The sequence below is a fragment of the Aethalodelphis obliquidens genome, unplaced genomic scaffold (assembly GCF_003676395.1).
Source record: "Aethalodelphis obliquidens isolate GAN/ISIS:26980383/991018 unplaced genomic scaffold, ASM367639v1 scaffold27, whole genome shotgun sequence".
Classification (NCBI taxonomy): domain Eukaryota; kingdom Metazoa; phylum Chordata; class Mammalia; order Artiodactyla; family Delphinidae; genus Aethalodelphis; species Aethalodelphis obliquidens.
In genome coordinates, this window is record NW_020837971.1 from 15795115 (window position 1) to 15810442 (window position 15328).

At 62.9% G+C, this 15328-nt stretch overlaps 1 protein-coding gene across 1 annotated transcript in view; it reads right to left on the minus strand.

Annotated features, from left to right (window-relative positions):
• CAMK2B (calcium/calmodulin dependent protein kinase II beta) overlaps positions 1–15328 on the minus strand; it is a 72982-nt gene that overhangs the window by 68 nt on the left and 57586 nt on the right. Inside the window, exons 4-9 of the mRNA XM_027124166.1 lie at positions 14081–14135; positions 10295–10360; positions 4479–4551; positions 1061–1163; positions 889–972; positions 22–186 (exon numbers count right to left, since the gene is read on the minus strand). Coding sequence (XP_026979967.1) covers positions 22–186; positions 889–972; positions 1061–1163; positions 4479–4551; positions 10295–10360; positions 14081–14135 — 546 coding nt within the window. The remainder of the gene's footprint in view (positions 1–21; positions 187–888; positions 973–1060; positions 1164–4478; positions 4552–10294; positions 10361–14080; positions 14136–15328) is intronic.

A 15328-nucleotide genomic window follows, 5' to 3' on the forward strand; every position in this document is an offset into this window, starting at 1 on the left:
GGGGGGGCCTCATCTGGAAACGGGTGGCGTCACCCCGCTCCCTGCCTCTGCCTCCCCCACATGGGGAGGGTCGGGGGGTCCCGGCACTCACGTCGTAGGCCCCGGCCTTGATCTGCTGGTACAGCTTGTGCTGGTCCTCGTCCCAGAAGGGTGGGTAGCCCACCAGCAAGATGTACAGGATCACCCCTGCGGGGAACCGCAAGCGCAGGGCCTCGCACTGCCGCCCTCACCGCCTGCGCCCAGCGGCTCAGCCCCAGCTCACGGAGCCCACAGCGCGGCCACAAGCCAGTGGGGCGCTGCTGCGTGGGGTCAGCTGTGTGACCCCCGGCGTGGGGGTCATATGCCCAGCTCTGCCGCCTGACAGCTAGGGGACCCTCAGCCAGTTTCTCAGCATCAGCTAGGGTGGGGGTCACTGCCCAAAGCCAGCAAGCCCCATGAGAACACCGGGACCCTCAAGGTCCAGTGGGACCCCCCCCGGCCCCCGCAGCCAGCGTCAGCAAGTGTCACTGTTTGGAGACCCTGACGGCGGAATGGCATATACATCTCCTTCACCTCTGCTCTACCCTCACCCTACTTCACAGGAGAGGCCCGAGGCCGGCCCCCTCCGCCGCGCAGAGGACAGGCCCCGCCAGGGTGGTGTGCACGGTCTCCAGCCCTCCAACATCCATCCATCACCCGGGCACCTGCCGCTCCTCCTCCAGACCGCTCTGCAGAGCGCAGGGCAGGTGCTGGGGCGGTGGGCTTCTCAGCAACAGCCAGGATCGCATTAGCGACTCCAGTCTGGGTGGAGAGGGTGCTCCTAGCGGGGGACAGCCCTGTGAGTCAGCCCAGCGGCGAGTCCCTCACAGTGGCCCTGCGGCCCTACCCCGCCCCGCACACCAGCCTCACCGCACGCCCAGATGTCCACCGGCTTGCCGTACGCCTCCTTGCGCAGCACCTCTGGGGACAGGTAGCCTGGCGTGCCAGCGAACCCTAGCGGGAGGGGAAAGGGCCGTGTGAAGGGCCCCGGGGGCAGCTGACGCCCCCAGCCTGGCCCCCGGCCGGCCAGCCGGCTACTCACCAAACCAGGCCTGCTGGTCCCCCTGCACCTCGATAGCCAGGCCGAAGTCCGCCAGCTTCACTGCGGCCCCTTTGCACTTGCTGGCCAGGAGCAGGTTCTCGGGCTGCAGGGAAGGCGACCAGCCCGAGAGCGTGTGGTTTACACCCGGGGGTGTCACGGGAGGGAGGGGGACAAAATAGTGCTTTGCAGACAGGGGCACACAGGCCTGACCCCCCACCACGTGGGTGTCCCCCCAGCGCAGCTGACACCCTTGGCTTGGGCGTATCCCAGAGCTCTGGGCCCCACCGGGCCTGCACCCCGCAGTCTGTCCCTGCCCCGCACCCCCGGGGGGCAGGGACAGGCGCCCCAGAGCTGAGGGAACCTGGCTTTCAAAGCGCAAGCTTGTGAACTCAGGGCGCTGGGACCAAAAACTGAGCGCACCCTACAGGCCCTGGCAGGCTGTGCAGGGGCCCGGGACGTCCACCGGCAGAGGGGCTTCCCTCCCTTCACCACGGCTGGCTGCACAGACAACTGCCTGCTGGAGCGCTCAGGCGCTGCTGGCAGGACGGCAGCCCTCAAAGGGCAAGAAGGAACAACCGAGGGTCCCGAGAGCCTGGCAGTGCAGGACGTCTGTCCACCAAGTCCCACCGGCCCCATGCTGGCCGGAGGGGGCCTGCCTCGACCGCAGGTGGGAAAGGTCCCATGCAGACCTCCCTGAGTCGGGCAGCAGCGCCCTTGCTCAAGCTGGAAGGACATTCATCCCTGTCCCACTGGAGCGCCGAGGCTGCTGCCCCCTGATTGGGGACACTTGGCCCTGAAGGCCCAAGGGGGTCCCTGTGCGCTGTGCCCTGTGCGCTGGGCCCCTTCCATCCCAGCCTATCCCACCAGCCTCACCACCTCCCAGCGGCCAGCGCTCAGAGCTCAAAGACGCTGGACTTCCTCATGCCTCTCTGGGCCCTCGGCCCCCTCGCCAGGCCACCCTCCCGACGGGAAGGCCCGCTGAGACCACACTGCCACTTTGGGGCTACCAAGAAAGACAAACACCACAAACCGAACTGAGTTAACCCCGCTTGTACACCTGGGGTGTTAGGACGACACACGTGGAAGAGATGAAGTACGCCAGCCCCACCCGGCAGATCTTCCAGGCCCACACACAGCTGGCTGGACGAGGTGCTGTCCCTGCAGGTGATGTGCGCTGGGGACACTCAGCCCTGTCTGCCCAGCACGGCCTGGAGGCCTCTGAACATCTTTTTTTTTTTTGATTATTGGTCTTTCTTTTTTTTAATACTCCCCTTTTCTTCCTTTTTTAAAGTTTATTTCTTAATGCATGTCCCATCAACTCTTTTGGCCACAGCGCACGCCATGTGGAACTTCCCCGACCAGGGATCGAACCCGCGCCCCCTGCATTAGAAGCACGGAATCTTAACCACTGGACCACCAGGGAAGCCCGCCTCTGAACACCTTGATTTTGCAAATGTGCGTGGGGCAAGGGGACCCCAACCTCTCCACACACCCCACATCAAGAAGTCTGAAATAAACACAACATTGTAAATCAACTATATTTCAATTTTTTAAAATTAAATTTAAAAAGAAGTCTGAAATCGTAGGGGTCAGGGACTGCAGCTGGGGGCTTGACCTGACTTCTACAGCTCAGATACCCCCACCCCGAGGAAACAAACCAGCACTCCTCCCCAGGAAGAAGGAGCTAAGTGAACTTGGTCCCTGGGAAGAGCTGGACAAGAAGGGTCGGGGCTGGGCGGGGCGAGAGGCAGGGGAGCCAGCTGGGTCTGAGCAGTGATGCCCTGGCCCCGGGCTCCACCCTGGCTCCCTCGCAGCACCCTGGGATGGCATCAGCCCCCTCCACTCTCTCCACCCTCCACACCTTGGCTGGGAGGACACCCACCACAGCACCGCTTCTGGGGGGCTGTCTCAGTCATGATGGTGGAGGCCTCTCTAGAGGAGGAGGGGCAGTCTGCTCCCCCGACACCTGGCAGACTCCTGCCCCCTTTTCTTCTTTTCGGCAAGGATTCTGTTTGCCCCCAGGGCACACCTGGCCTGGGGGGAGCATCCGTCTCCATTTGCCTGCTTTGGCCTCAAAGTTACTTATGCATCACGGGGTCCAGAGTCAAGGGGGGATGCGCGCCCACTCCCCTGCGGCCCCTCCTCCCAGAGGCCCCCAATGAGGCCGATTCAGACAAGACACAGCGACAGAGAGGGACCCACAGGACAGGCAGACACGGCGGGCCTGGGTGGGCATGTGAAAGGACAGGGGACCACACGGCACATGCAGAGAGAGAGCGGGAACGTGAAGGGCACAGGAGAGGGTCCTGGGCCTGCTCCTGGCAGGACAACATTCCAAGAGCAGCCCCACAAAGATTAGCTCACAGACACACACCCCTCGGTGGCCCAAGGAAGGGCGTGACCCCGTTCAGCCCGAGCACCCATGGGAAAGTTGGTCTCAAACGCCACCAGCAGGTCTCTTAGCAGGGATGACAGCCCCAGGGGTCCCCCTACCCCCCAACAGAAGAAACTGACCCAAACCCAGACTTGAAGAAAGCTAAAATCAAAGAAAGGAGGAGAAATTGAGAGGAGGAGGAGGGCGGAGGGGGAGGGAGGGGGAAAGGAGTGAGGGAGGCAGGAGGGTGGGGTGTAGTCCTCCTGAAGACCCTCCCACCGCACTGAGCCCTGTGGGTGACAAACCTTGCTTTAAATGCTCTATGGTCACCTTGCCCAGAGCTGAGCCAAGAGCCACTAGAAGAAAGGGCTGGAAGTTTGCAGAGACCATGCAGGCTGGTCCCTCAGCCCCTGCTCCCGAGGCATCAGCCCCACCTGCACACGCATCACCTGTGTCCCACCTGCCAGGTCCGAATCTCAACCGGAGCCCAGAAAGTGAGACCCCGAGTGGACACGTGTTAATAGGCTGATTTTTGACAACTGTCCCCTCTCAGCCCCGGAGCCTAGAGGTGATGGGAGGGACGTGTGCAAATACATGCATGCGTGCACACACACAGACACCACGCACACAGATGTGCACACATGCACACATACACATATTCTCTCACACATGCATGAACGCACATGCATGTGCACACAATGCTCCCACACACATATACACACGTGTGCATGTGAGCACATATACACCTGTGCACACACAGGCACATACACATGTGCACACAGACCCACATTCTCGCATGCACGCACCTTCACACACACACACACACACACATGCACACACACAGGTGCTCATACACGTGCTGATGCACACGCACACACACCCACATGCATGCACTTTCACACACAGACACACACGCACATGCACACGTCCCACGCACACAGTGTCTCCTGGCGCTTGCACTGCCCCAGCCCAGAGCCTCCTGGTAAACGCAACATGCAGTTACAGACAACAAACACCTGGCACAGAGCGTGGTGGGGGACTCACCTTGAGGTCCCTGTGGACAACCCCCATTTGGTGGCAATGAAGAACCGCCTCCAGGATCTGCTGGATGCAGTGACTGAAGCAAACAGCAGGCGCGTTAGTGCGGGTGGCCCCCGAAGAGTGGGCGGGGGCGCAGGAGCAGGGTGCTGTGTGGCACTGGGGGGGGTCCCCAGCCTGGCAGGGGGCCACGGGGAAGCAGGGAATCAAGGTGCGGCCTGCCACATGGGAGAGGAGACACTGGCCAGGAGGGGACCTCTGAGGAGCCTTCCTCACCCCCAAAGGTCAGCACAAGGCCCTGCCAGGCCCCCTGCGCCCCCCACCCTGCCTTCCCCTCGGGCCAGGCCCTTGGAAGTGCTGCTCAGAGGAGACACGCCTGGCCCCAGGGCCCTCCTCCCCAGGCTCATGCTGGCCAAGCCTGGACCTGAGCTGGGCGCCCTGCAGGAGGGAGGCCCGGCCTGAGCCCACACCCTGCAAGGCAGGCTGGCGATGGGGGAACCCGGGCAGGAAAGGGCAGAGGTGAGAGGGCAAGAGGGAGAGGGCAGGCCAGTGCTGCAGTGTGGGGTGATGCCCTGGCCACTAGGGCCCCCCCCTGTTCTGGGGCAGCGCTAATGCTGCAGCCTCCAGTCACTCATGTGCTAGGGCAGGAGTCATTTCATTTGAACAAACTTGAACATCCACACTGGCTGCTGGCTGCCGTGCTAGACAGCTCAGCTCCTTAGCAGCCCTGGGGTCCCGGATGCGCTCCTGGCAAAGAGGCAGCCTGGCACGGCCCAGGGCCCCAAGCCAGGGGCTTCCTTCCAGAGCCGGGAGAAGTCCCGAGCCCTCCAGGGTATTACTGGCTGGAGGGAGAGACCCAGCTCTCCTCAGGCGCCTCCAACACCGGTGCTTCAGCAACGTGCCCTGAACATCAGACCTAGATGCCCCCAGCCCCTGTGGCCTGAGCCTGCCTCCCCCAGGTGGCCCCAGGGGACTGGAAAGTTTCCAGCTGTCCCCAAAGCCAGGCACAGACCCTGGGCTCCCACAGCAGCCCTGCAGCGTTACCAGCCACGGGAGACAGGAGGGCCACAGGCTCCCTGGAGCTCACCCCCTGGGGTCTCAGCCACAGCCCCTCTGGGTGGGGACAAGGGATGCACAGGCAGACTCCCTCAGGACCCTTCCTGCCATGGCTGGACCCTGTGGGGTGACTGAAAGTCAGCTGGAGGGGTGGGCTTCGTTTTCCTAACAGCAAACTCAGAGAAGGGACAGGGGACCAGGCCTCTTCCTCAGATACCTATGGCCACATCTGGAGCCCACCTGCTGCATAGAAAAGTAAACCTGAGTTCCCCCCTGCAGAAACCTAGTCAGAATCCTGATGATGGATTCCTGAGGTTTGCAGGGGTCAAGAGGAGCCGGGCCCAAACCTGTGGGCGACAGTCCCCCAGCACCCCCTGCCCTTAGGTGCCTCTAGGGGCTGGAAAGCCCATCCCCGCCCCACGCCCTGAGCTCTCCTGCCCGACCTGCTCCCAGTGCCTCCTTCCCCACTCCTGCCCCTCCCACAACGTCCTCATCTGCCAGGAACAATCCTTTGTGGTCCTCACCCCCATCCTTGCATCCCCAGCTCCACACCCAGCCACCACCAGCCCTCCCGTGACTGCAGACACGGGCTCAGCACCCCTCCCGCCGCCCAGGCTGACCCACTCAGGGGCTTCCCTCCTCGTGGGCAGAGCTCAGCCATGAGGTCGGGGAAGCTCTTTTGAGGTCAGGACAGGCTGCTGGGTGGAGACAGAGGCCAGATAAAGGCCCAGCACTTGTAGCTGAGGCCACTGAGCCAGGGCCCGGGGCAGTGGACTCTGGCTTTCCCAGTCCCCGGGAATCTGCGGCTCCCTGGCAAACCCAGAGCCCTGGGGAGGCATGCTGGGGGCACCAATGCATCCTCCCGGAGCTCAGCCTCGAGTCCCTGGATCACCCACACGCTGCAGCACCCGACCCCATACAGGGCCTCGGGGACCCTGGGGCAGACCAGCCCCCGCCTGTGCTGCTGCAGCCAGACCCTGGTCCTGCCCCGGGGGACACCCGTCCCAGCCGTGTGCCGTGTGCCCTGCCATCCCCGTGGTACCCCGCTCCTCCCTCCAGCGCATCAGCAGCCCCCACAGCCCACGGGCTGGCATCTCCTGGGCCACTGGCCACTCCCCGAAAGCCCTGGAACGATCCGGCCCCAAGCTCAGGCCTGCCGAGAGCCCTGCGAGTCTTCAGCTTCGGGTCGAGCCCCTCTTCTTCCTCCACCCTTGTGAGCTTGCCCCGCTCTCAACCCCAGGACGCTCTCTGCACTCTCCTCCGTGTCGAGCGAGCGTGAGGCACCCCCGTCGTCCACACTGCAGTCACGCAGCGGCCCTGCGCTCTGTGTGGGCGTCTGGGCAGCGTCCGTCTCTGCTCCGGACTGTGGCCTCCATGACCACAGGGACATGTCGGTTCTTTCCTCTCGATTGTGTCCTCAGGCCCAGCCTTGTAGGAACGTGTTCCCCAAACGTCTCTCGGACCCAGGGATCCATCGGCCGCAGCACCGATTGATACGTCGGCTCAGACGGGGGTGGGCTGTGCCCTCTGCCCTCCCCCGCGTCTCCTCTTGGGGATGCAGGGCCCCAAACCAGCGCCAGAGATGGGGTGACTGCTCCTGCTGAGCCAGCATGTCTCCCCGAGCATCACAGAACTCAGCCCGTTGGCTGAAATCCAGCCCTACAGCTCTGATGCAGCCCCCGTCCGCCCAGCCCGCAGGCCCTGCTCAGGTCGCTTCGCGGCCGCCCTGATGGAGAGATGTGCTGGCTTAGCCCCCAGTACTCACAAATGAGCTGGCCAAGCAAACCACGTTCCCCAAGAGAAAACGGTGCAGGTCTGCTCACCCCCTCCCCACAGCCAGTGCGACAACGCTGCTCGCCTGTCTCCCGGGCCCATTCTTCACAGCATCTCTGGGACCGACGTGGCAGTGGCCTCTGCAGCCTGCAGGTGGACACCACCTGCCTGGAGAGCGGCCCATTCCAGCTAGCCCACCCTCCAGGGACCTCTGGGGGGCCGCTCTCGGGGCCCTCGTCACCCTGCTCTCGCCCTGGTCTCCCGACTGAGACCACGGCCTTGGAGGACATGAGGCCGCCTGGCCAGTCATGAGGTCCTGCCTCCCTTCTGCCTGCCATTTACATCGCACCGTCTTCCTCGTGGGGCCTTTTTTCATATTCTGAACAACTCAGAAAGTCACTTTTGTGGTCAGAATTGTTCCCAAGCGGCATTCCAGACGCTGGCCGGTCCTGGACGTTATTCTCATGGTTCCGGGCTCTGCTGTCACCTCAGATGTGCCCCTCCCCCCTCCTCCCCTCCCCCCTCGCCCCCTCCCTGGGACAGCCAGCCTTCTCACGGGCCCCCATAAGCATCCCTCATGAGCCATATTGCTTTTCAGGGTTTTTAAAAATGGGCTCTAAATATTTTGAACTTTTTGCTTTCCCAGGTTTGAAAAAGACCCCTCCTTTTCCCCACAAACTCCAAAATAAAGATCCCACTTCTTCCTCAGAGGAATCTCCAGCCTTCTCGGTGAGAAAAAGGTTCAGAAAAGCAACTCCTGCCCTGCTTCCTCTTCCTCTAGAGACGTGACACGTTGGAAATTCATCACTCGCTCAGCTTTGAGCAGCACGGCCCCGGGCAGGCCACCGGAAGGGTGGCTGACGCATTTGGCGGGGGCCAGGCCTGCACGCTGGCGGGGAAGGTGCCCACCACCACGGCTGGGCATCTAGGGCTCCAGCCTCAGCAGAGCCCAGGCCCCTTTCACTGGGGGTCCTGGGGGAACACCCTCCCAGGGCGGGAGAAAGCCTTCACCCCGTCTGCCACAGTTCCTGACGATGCCCGTGGGAGACCCACCCACGTGGGCATCCACGTCACTCTCAGGCCGTCCTGCCCGAAGGCTAAGCACCGACACAAAGGTCAAAAGCACGCTTCCAGGGTCCAGGACTCCCGGGAAAAGGGGCAGCCTGAGGTGCGGGTTTAACGAGTGAGGCCAGCTGGAAGGGATCCCCAAGAGTGTCCCTCGCTCCCTCTCTCCCCCCCTGGTAGCCTGGCTATGAGCAAGGTGGAATCTGTGAGAGGAAACTAGGCATTTGTGGGTGGGGCCCCAAACGCCAGGAAAGCTTCCACAAGGGAGGCCCAGGCAGGAAGGTCAGGATGCCGGCCATCCGGGCAGGCAGGAGGGAGCCGCAGAATTGGGGCGCGGGGGCGGGGGCAGAAGCGGTCATCGGAGAAGATGAGGTTGGAGGCAGGTGAGAGTGGGCAAGGGAGGAGCTCCGAGGACACAGGTGTTGGGGGGACGGGGCATGCGTGGGGGACGTGGCAGGGGAGGGAGTGTGGCCGTCGGGCATATGGGGAAGAGGCAGGCACTGGGGGCTCCCAGGCAAGAGCGGGGCTCTGCTGTGGGCCACGTCTCCCTCCAGCGAGACCACCAACCACAAAGCGCAGGAGGCTGCCAGGCCCTGGGCTGTGCCCAGCGGTGGGTGCTGAGAACCGAGGAGCCCTGGCAGGACACTCCAGGCGGGGTGGGACGAGGACGGTGAAGGCAAGCGCCCCCCGAGGCGCCCCGGTACCGCTGGAAGGCAGCCCTCCCGGCCCCAGCGCTGCCCTGGCTGCGGGCCCTGGGGCCCGACCTGGGGGCAGCCACTGGGGACCTCCTCTCCTGTCCTGCCCTGACAGATGTCAGGACCCCGGGTCTGGGGCTCTGGCTCCACCCAGCAGGCAGGCACGCATACTTGGGACATTCTCGCCCAAGCATCCCAGAGCAGCAGGAGGTGCCTCTGTTCTACTTTCTAAGTAGGAAATAAAAATGGAGTCTTCCTGCTCTCGGAGGGAACGGGTCGCTCCCAGGCTGCTGTGCAAAATGAAAGCCCTTCCTCAAGGAGCCTCAGAAAAGCAGCCAGTGCCCTGACACCCCAGCTCACCCCGGCTCCAGCACCCCACGCCAGCGCCCGCCAGGCCCCCAGCCTCCTGCCGCCCAGCTCTGTGGGTGCCCGGGTGACACCAGGGACCCACTCACATATTCTCACGGGGACCCAGGCTGTCACCGACGGGCAAGGTTGCCTGGGGGTGCAGAAGCAAGTCACAAAAAGCTACTTGTTAAAATAACGTTCATTTTCTTGATTAGAAAAGGAATACATATTCGTCAAAGAAAAATTTTAAAATAGACGAAGAAGATTAAAAAATTTAAAAGCATCCGTAACTCCGCCGCCTAGAGAGGGCCACTGTCGGCCTCTTTTCTTTTTCTTTTAAACGCGTGTGTCCTTGGGAGCTGGGCGGGCCGGGATTGGTGGCCCGCAGCCATCTCCAAGCTGAGATGCGCTGTCAGGAGTGACACACCTGTCACGGGTCGGGGTGGCATCTGGCCCACAGCACGGGCCAGAGCAGGTCACGGGGGGCCTGCCCTTCTGGGGGGAAGGGCCCTGCTATCTCCCAGCAGCTGCACTGCAGATGGTATCTCTGAGAAGGTCGGTCCCCTTCGACCACCATGAGGGCTGACCAAGTCCAAGGGAAGGGCAGGAGGATGCCCACCGCCATGCTCTGTCTGCTCTCCCCCCACCAGCTACCCCAAGGAGAGCCCCTCTGTGGGCCAGTTCCCACCCACCCCAGGGGAGACGGGGCAGGCGTCCGCCAGGCGGGCCACCTGACACTTCTGCCCAGTGGACCGTCGGCCTGGGCCATGTCAGGGACAACGTTCACGAGAGCAGATGTGGGCCAGAGGGGCAGGAGCCAGGCTTAGAGAGGGAAGGCCGGGCAGGAGAAGAGGGGCCAGGATGGTGTGAGGGCTCTGCACCCACCTGGCGTCTGCCTCACTGTAGTACTCTCTCGCCACGATGTCCTCAAAGAGCTCCCCACCAGTGACCCTGTGGGAAAAGCACACAGAGGTCGCCCTGTCACCTCCATCGCCACCTGCTCGTCACCACCGCCGGCAGCACCGCCGTCTTCACCTCCACAGCCATCAGTCCCACCATCCTCACCACCACCGCCTCCGCCCCTTCTCCAGCGTCACCCGGGACTGACAGCTTACCGAACGCTTACTCACATAGGGCGGTACTTCACATTTTAGCCTTCACGCCCCCTCCATGACACTGGCACTCTTAAGCTCAGAAAACTGAGTCTCGATGATCTCAGGGACTTTCCCAGAGTTTGCGCTCAGGCAGCCCTGGAGTCTGAGCCAGGCCTCTTCACTGTTACCCAGGCCCTGTGACTAATTCCGGTTCTCCCTTGTCAAACCCCCCGAGGCCAGGGATGCGGCCCACACACAGGGCACAGCGGCAGAAGAGACGGTGCCTGGAGCTGGCCTCCCTGGTGGGCGAGGGCACGACGTGTTCAAAGCCCCACTTCCAGAAGGAGAGTGGGACCTCTGTCCACACACTCTCTTGCCATGTGTTGCTTGCCAGAATGACTAGATCCCCTGGGCTGGGAAATGTGGGCGTGGACAGCAAGGTGAAAAGCAGGGCTGAGGGATGGATGCACGGGGAGCAGGGAGGAGCCACCCCTGGGTCCGCCCAAGCCCTTCACTCCACCCGGCAAGCCCTGAGTCCACCGGAAGTCTCCATCTAGGGCTTTTGTACCCCTGTGTGGTCCAGAGTCTCCCTCCTGTGTCCTGTGGGGACACCGAGGGACACTCCCTCCGCAGCCACACCCTCTCTCCACCTGCAGCTGCGCTGGCCTCATGCACTGTGATCTCTCCATTTGCATCTCAGTTCCCATTAGTTCTCGAAGTTGGGGCTTGGGTTAGCTCCATTTTGTGCCCAGCACTCAGCGACCACGGGCATGGGCCCTGCTGGACAGTGGCCCCGGCGTGGGCAGGCTCCCTCTTAGTGTTAGAGAAACACAAAAACGAGGATGCACTGGGTGTTGGCGTGCTCCCACTCGAGGCTAGATGCTGGCCCTCAGATCCTGTCAGGCTCCCAACGAGCCTGGGACTTGGGGGAGCTTTTAGGGTCCCCCTCTGCCACCCGCGGAGGTTCAGGCTCAGAGCAGGTGACCGCCCGAGGGAGCAGAGCCTCATGCGTCTGTGTGCACACGTGTGTGTGTGAAGCGGGAGGATGAGGTTCTACGTCCAGCCCAAGGGAGTGGGACTCACTGCCTCTCTCTCTGCACACACAGCTCACAGGTCAGGCTCTGCAGACCCTGAGTCCAAGCATAGGGCGGAGGTGGAAAGGCCACAGGTATTGCTCGGGGCTGTAGCAGGGGCACAGGGAGCCCCCGCACGAGGCTCCACCTGGGGCCGGGGACAGGCCCTCTGGGTCCTCGCATCCACAGGAGGCTTCAGTCTGTGCATCTGGGGCCTTGTGGTCCAGAGCTGTAGGTCAGGCAGTTGGCTGCAGGGGGCTGGCGTCTCGAGCTGGCCGGGAAGGGCCTGGTCTGGAGGCCAGTGTTCTCCCTTTCCTCAGGCTCCAGCCAGACAGCATGGCTAGTTCTGGGCTGCAGCCACAGCCCCTGGGAGAGCCCTCTCCTCTGTTCCCAGGCCTGGTCCCCAAAGCCAAGTGACATTCTGAGGCATGGGGAGCGGGGAAACCTGTCAATCTCCAAATCCACAGAGCCCCCAAACTGCCAAAGGGTCTGGGGCTTCCTGAAGGTGAGGCCAACCCAGGCCAGAAACGTCTCCCCAGTTCTGGGGCTACAGAGTGGCAGAGGGGATGCAGAGTGGCACAGGAGGGCTGTGCGCAGGGTGGGTGGCATCTCCACGCCTCCAGTCCTACCCCTGCCTCAGCAGCCCCCCGCGCAGGCCTTCCCTTTCCCCCCAAACAGCTGCCTGAGGCCTAGGGCTGTCCTGGATGCTGCAGAGTGGGAGTTTCAACAGGCCTGGGGGCCACAGAGGTTTGAGGGGAGGATGTGCAAGGCCCAGGTCCCCCCTCCTCGTCACCCTCTCCAAAAACACCAGCCAGTTTCCTCTCTCCAGCCCCGCTCAGAGCCTCTCCCCACACCTGCCTGTTGTGTGGGGCAGCAGATTCAAGACCCTCTCACACACGTGCACGCACTCACATGCACGAGTGTGCACACACGTACACACACACGCACACCATTCTCTCCCACCTCGTCCACTCCTGAATCACACATACCCACCCACCTGTCGGCCACCAGGGGCCCGTACATGGCCACCCTCCAGCCCGGGGGCCTCTGTATTTCCTGGAAAAGAGGCTGGTGGAACTGGGTGGGTCTGGGGGCCCACGGGGGTGACAGCAAGCTTGCCACCTCCACAGGGGCCAGGCGACAGACGTTTCAGGGCACAGCCTTGGCCCAGCAGCGGCAGCTGTGTCACAGGTCGGCCCTGGTCACCGGGCTGGTGACTTGAAGTGGTGTCTTGTGGGACACAGGGGGACCGAGAGGTGGCCCAGCCCCTGCAGGCCTCTCCTGGCCAAAGGACCCCGCGTGGGCCAGGGGTTCAGGCCTCCACGCCCCCATGGCCGAGGCATCTGTCGTTTGAGAGAGATGGGAAGCTCTCCCATGGAGACACGCCCTGCCCCCATGGCCACAGCCCCCAGGCTGGGCTTCGTGGAGGCCACACAGAGCCACCCCAAAGCTACAGCCCCTGCCCACCCCAGGGTCCCGAGCTGTGCTGACTCACGGACAGCTAAACATAGCAGCACTCAGCCGGAGCTGTCGGGAAGTGAGGGGATGAGATCACCGCTTCTAAATCCAGCAGGAATGAGAGGCAGCAGAGGCCCCAGACGCTCTCACTTAGCGCCACACACGCATGCATGCGTGCACACACATGCACAACATACCCATGTGTATCCACTCCCACAAGTCACATGTGTACATGTGTACACACATGCACGCGCACACCCCATAAATCATATGCACGTGTACACAGACACGCACATGTGGGTGCACATGCACACCCACAAGCCACATGTGTGTGCACACATGCACCCATGGACATGCACACACACACATGTGCATGTCCACACCCCAACTCATACACATGTTCTCACACATACACACACCACACACACACATAAACCACACACATACACGTGTTCATGTAATCACGCTCACATACATGCACACACTGAAACCCACACGTGCACACTCATAAACACACGCACACATGCACTCATAACACACAGGCACTCTTGTGCACACCCTTCCACAAATCACGTGCACGTACACGCCCCCACAAATCACACACACACGTGCCCATTCATCAACATACACAAATGCATCCACGCAATCATAAACCCAGAGGCACTCTTGCACACACATGCACACACGCAAATGCTCACGCCAGCCGGTGGGCCCCAGCCAGGGGAAGGAAGGGGAAGGAAGACCGAGGGCCCGTTCCTCCGGGGGTCCTCCCCTCCCTCCCTCCCCTCTGCCCCAGCCTCCAGGAGGCCCTTCTGTGTGGGGGAGGGGACCAGCCGGGCAGCCCCATCCCCCTGGGACTCCGTGCGCCAGCCAGCACAAAGCCAACAGGCTAAGAGCAGAGCCGAGGGAGGCTGGCCCACGCGGCTGGGGGCGAGGCTACCCGGGAGGCGGAGGACTGCCCGCAGGGGCTGGGGAGACCAAGGGTCCCAGCCCGGCCCAATGCTGGGAGCAGATGAGAGCACAAGTCCCTAGGCTCCGGCACTTACAGATCGAAGACCAGGTAGTGGAAGCCTTCCTCAGAGATGCTGTCGTGGAGACGCACTGTGGGGATGGGAGAGGCCGTGAGCGTGGGAAGCAGCCCGGGGCCTACCCACGCCTCCCAGCCCGCCTCCGACCCGTCCAGTCCCATGGCCAGTAGCACAAGCGCTCCAAGGAGGAGGGCCGAGGCCTGGGGCTTCCCACAGCCCGGGCTGGGCAGGGCCCGGGGGATGCTGCAGGCAGAGCCCGAGGGGTGAGCGTGGGCCCTGCAGGCCGGCCGGCCCCAGGCCAGTATCCAAGGGCCTCAGGGGTGTGGTCTTGCCTTTCCTTTCCTCTGCCGGAGGGAGACCCTGACCCTTCTCAGCCCCCGCCGGGTCCCCTGCTCCCACACGCAGCAGGGATAGGGCTAGCGGTGCAGGGACGAAGGCCCACACCACCAGGTCTGGAAAGGAGCCGTCCAGGGGCTTCATGGGAGAGGAGTGCGGAGGGCGCCATTGCCAGCCTCTCGGGCCAGGCTGAGGAGGCAGGGACCCCCGGGCGGAGGACCACCTGCCCAGGGCCCCGTGCGGCATCACTTCCAAAGGTCAGACCCTGAGCTCCCATTCCAGAAGCGGCATGGTCGGTAGGATGGTGCCAGGCCACGCACGCGCTCTCTGCTTTAGTGCGTTTTCTTCACTCCCTGAGCCTGGAACAAGGGCCCGGCCAGAGCCGTGCTGGTTAGGAGTTGATGAATGAATGAATGAGGGAATGAATGAATGAGTGAACAGCGAAGTGGATGTCAGCACAAAGAACACAAGCCCGGTGCCTCCTTTTCCTCGAGGTGAAGACGCGCCCGGCACTCAACAGCAGGTATTTCTAGGAACGGCTCATTTGGACACTGCCCCCCACGTGACGGATCCTGCCTCCTGTGTCAGGAGCCCGCGGTGTGCTCATCCCGAGAAGTTACAGGTGCACAGAGAGGGTAAGTTACTGGCTGAGGGTCACACAGCTCACACAAGGCCAAAGCAGTAGTGTGGACGGGGGCTCGGAGCCCCCACAGAGCTGCTGCTCCACCAGCCTCGGCCCGCTCCGCCCCTCAGCTCCTTAGGCCTCACTCCCCACCACCACGAGGGATGGGGCCACCAGCACCAAAAGGGTGAAGAGCAGAGCTTCTCCCGGGGCCCACAGCCCCTCACTCACGCCCTCGAAGCTGCCCTAGCTCCCAGCTTTGCGGCCAGCATCCCCCCTCTCCCAGCTCCGGGCTTCCCAAGGGCCCC